This window comes from Sinocyclocheilus rhinocerous, unplaced genomic scaffold (genome assembly GCF_001515625.1).
Source record: "Sinocyclocheilus rhinocerous isolate Xijiao unplaced genomic scaffold, SAMN03320098_v1.1 scaffold365, whole genome shotgun sequence".
NCBI classification, from domain to species: Eukaryota; Metazoa; Chordata; class Actinopteri; order Cypriniformes; family Cyprinidae; genus Sinocyclocheilus; species Sinocyclocheilus rhinocerous.
In genome coordinates this window covers 710478-713126 of record NW_015659915.1, presented here as the reverse complement: position 1 = coordinate 713126, position 2649 = coordinate 710478, and the positions used below count along the sequence as shown (strand labels likewise).

At 36.8% G+C, this 2649-nt stretch overlaps 1 protein-coding gene across 1 annotated transcript in view; it reads left to right on the top strand.

Annotated features, from left to right (window-relative positions):
• Positions 1-1111: 1111 nt before the first annotated feature.
• The window catches only part of LOC107724251 (dihydrolipoyllysine-residue succinyltransferase component of 2-oxoglutarate dehydrogenase complex, mitochondrial-like), a 40724-nt gene continuing 39186 nt past the window's right edge, over positions 1112-2649 (top strand). The window contains exon 1 of the mRNA XM_016533086.1: positions 1112-1258. Coding sequence (XP_016388572.1) covers positions 1196-1258 — 63 coding nt within the window. The 5' untranslated portion in view covers positions 1112-1195. The remainder of the gene's footprint in view (positions 1259-2649) is intronic.

The window sequence follows — 2649 nt, the reverse complement described above, 5'->3', positions numbered from 1 at the left end:
GTGTGCGTGCGTGCGTGCGTGCGTGTGTGTGTGTGAGTGAGTGAGCAAAATAATGTCTGTGGTTACATTTTCTTAAAGCTAGATGTAAGATTTGTGTTCTAAATTACAATATAAATATAAATTACATACAGTCATAGACGTGAACCAGCAGGACAGTATTTATGAAAATGTGTTACACATATGGTACAATGAAAGTCATCAATTACAGTGCATTACAATATTTTATTATTGGCATTTTATTCTGTATAGGAAATTGCATTATTTAAAAAAAAATTAGAAATGATAAATAGTATAGGCCTAAAACATACAGTGTGCTTAGTACACAAAAGTATCTAGTGCACATGTAGTATTATGAAATGTAGACTGTATTTTAATGAATTACAGTCGTCTTATATTGATTTATATGTATATTCATTTTGAATTCTATGCACGGGGTTTAGCTACATTACATTTAATGCAGCGCTATTGCATAAAGAACTTGCAGAAATAATCCAGTCGTCAGTCAAATTTAATTTTGTATATTACGAATATTGTTGGATCCTAGACGAATGGCTTTTTTTCACACTTTTGGATAAAAGCGTCGGCTAAATGTAAGCTAAATGTAAATGAGTAAAGTTTTTTTATATATATACATATATACAATATTTAAGTATAATGTTGACTTCAAAATTTGGTATATACTGAATTTACTCATTATATATAAGCCAATGGAAAATTATTTATCCACAAATGTAAATGGGTAGTGAAAAAAAAAACTAATTTTACTCATTTTAAAATTGAAATAGGTCACTACCTGTATACATTAGAAGAAACAAGAAATAGCAAAGCGGGAAAAAAATGTAAATTATTTTAAAGCCTTAAATCTATTATTTGAATAATTAGTAACTATTTGTACTTGTTATGGACATGTGATTTTCTTATTGCCTTTCCTATTTTATTTTATTTTTTTTAATTGTCTTTGTTTATTATTATAATTATTTTGATGCGATTTATGTTATTGCCCTTGTACGTTGGTTGTTCTAAAGATAGCAATACAAACGAAAAAAAGAGTAAAACCAGTGGGAAATCAATGGTACATTCCATTCACCCCTCTCTGGTTCATCATGGTATGCTCCCCTCGGTTTCCGGTTGGCGGCGGCGCTGTTTCCGGTGCTGTGCTGTGAGAGCTGCAGTGCGTGCGGTCCACCCCGACGACATGTTATCCCGTTCCCGCTGTCTCACCTGGAGCCTCGGCCGCTCGATCAGCGCCCTGCGGCAGGTAACGTGTGTGTGACCGGTGTGTGTGCCGCGGAGTGTCCAGAAGACCGTTAACCGTCAGCGGAATGGCGCGGAGCGGTAGGCCGCGGGCCCAAGGGCAGCAGGACACTCCACGAGAGAGAGAGAGTGTTTACATCATATTAATCACATCTACACCAGCTTCTCGTTATGATGTGCTCCTCGAGCTTTAAATACACACTGTACATGAGTGAGGTCTGCTGTCAAAGTGATCACGTGATCGAGCTGTCACGCCCAGAGAATAATAACAGGCCTAAAGCACTGCTGATACTCATGTTTGCTGTCGTGTGTTATGCTGGTGTGTTTGTTTTGTGTGTGCTGTCATATTCTCCGTTACTGTTCATGTGTCAGCCTAGTGCTGTCAAACGATTAATCGCATCCAAAATTCGATATCACGATTATATCCAATTTAGTTTGTGCATTTTTATTAAATGATATAAGCAGGCTACTTTTAAAAATAATTACAGATTAAAAATTAATCGAAACAGTTGTTAAGAACTTAACCAAATAAATATAGCTTCAAAACATGCAAGCAAATATAAAGTAATAAAGGGGGGAAAGACTATTAGAAGTGATAAACAAAAAGGACTTTTATTATCTTGTGAGTGCTTTAAGTATCCGAACGTTTACAGACAATCTTCTGAGATCACTGGCTATAGCTGAAATTAGCACCGCTTCCCAATAAGTGGACAATATACTGTAGGTCATTTTCATAATATCTGTCAGTCATTCATTTTTTCTCAGTATTAATATTTAAAATAAGTGTGTTTAATTTCAACATTTCATCTTATTTGCAATAATTTAATTGAACTATGTATTTTTATATATCTGTAATAAATCGCCACTATTCTATAGCACTTTACAATACAATTGTGGCATTGGGAAAGACATTTATGTAGATGAGAACTAAGACTGAACCACAGCTATAATTTACCAAACTTTTTTAAGAATAAGTGAAGGGTAATACATTTATCTGCTTCATTTAGTAGTTGTCGAAGTCCTCCCAGCTGCCCCATTGGTCTTCCTAACGTCCCGTTGACCTGTAGACCCTGTCAGACTTGGACATAGATGATCACGTGACTCAGATGTGTGCCTGACTGTCACTGCAGCTGTACATGCCTTCAGCACTGGCCTGTCTGTCTGTCAGATGCAGCGATGTAGTAGGGTTGTGACGTTTAATCGGTTAATCGACGTGTGACAACACCGGTATCACCGCGGGGGCGTTCCCTCTTTTCCTCGCTTTCCTTCGCTTTTAAAAGCTGCGTGCGCATTTTACTTTCACTTTCAAATCGCGGCAATTCGGAGTAAAGCAATTGCTCGTTTTTAGTTCGTTTGAATTTTCCCTCTTTTCCTCGCTTTCCGTCGCTTTTAAAT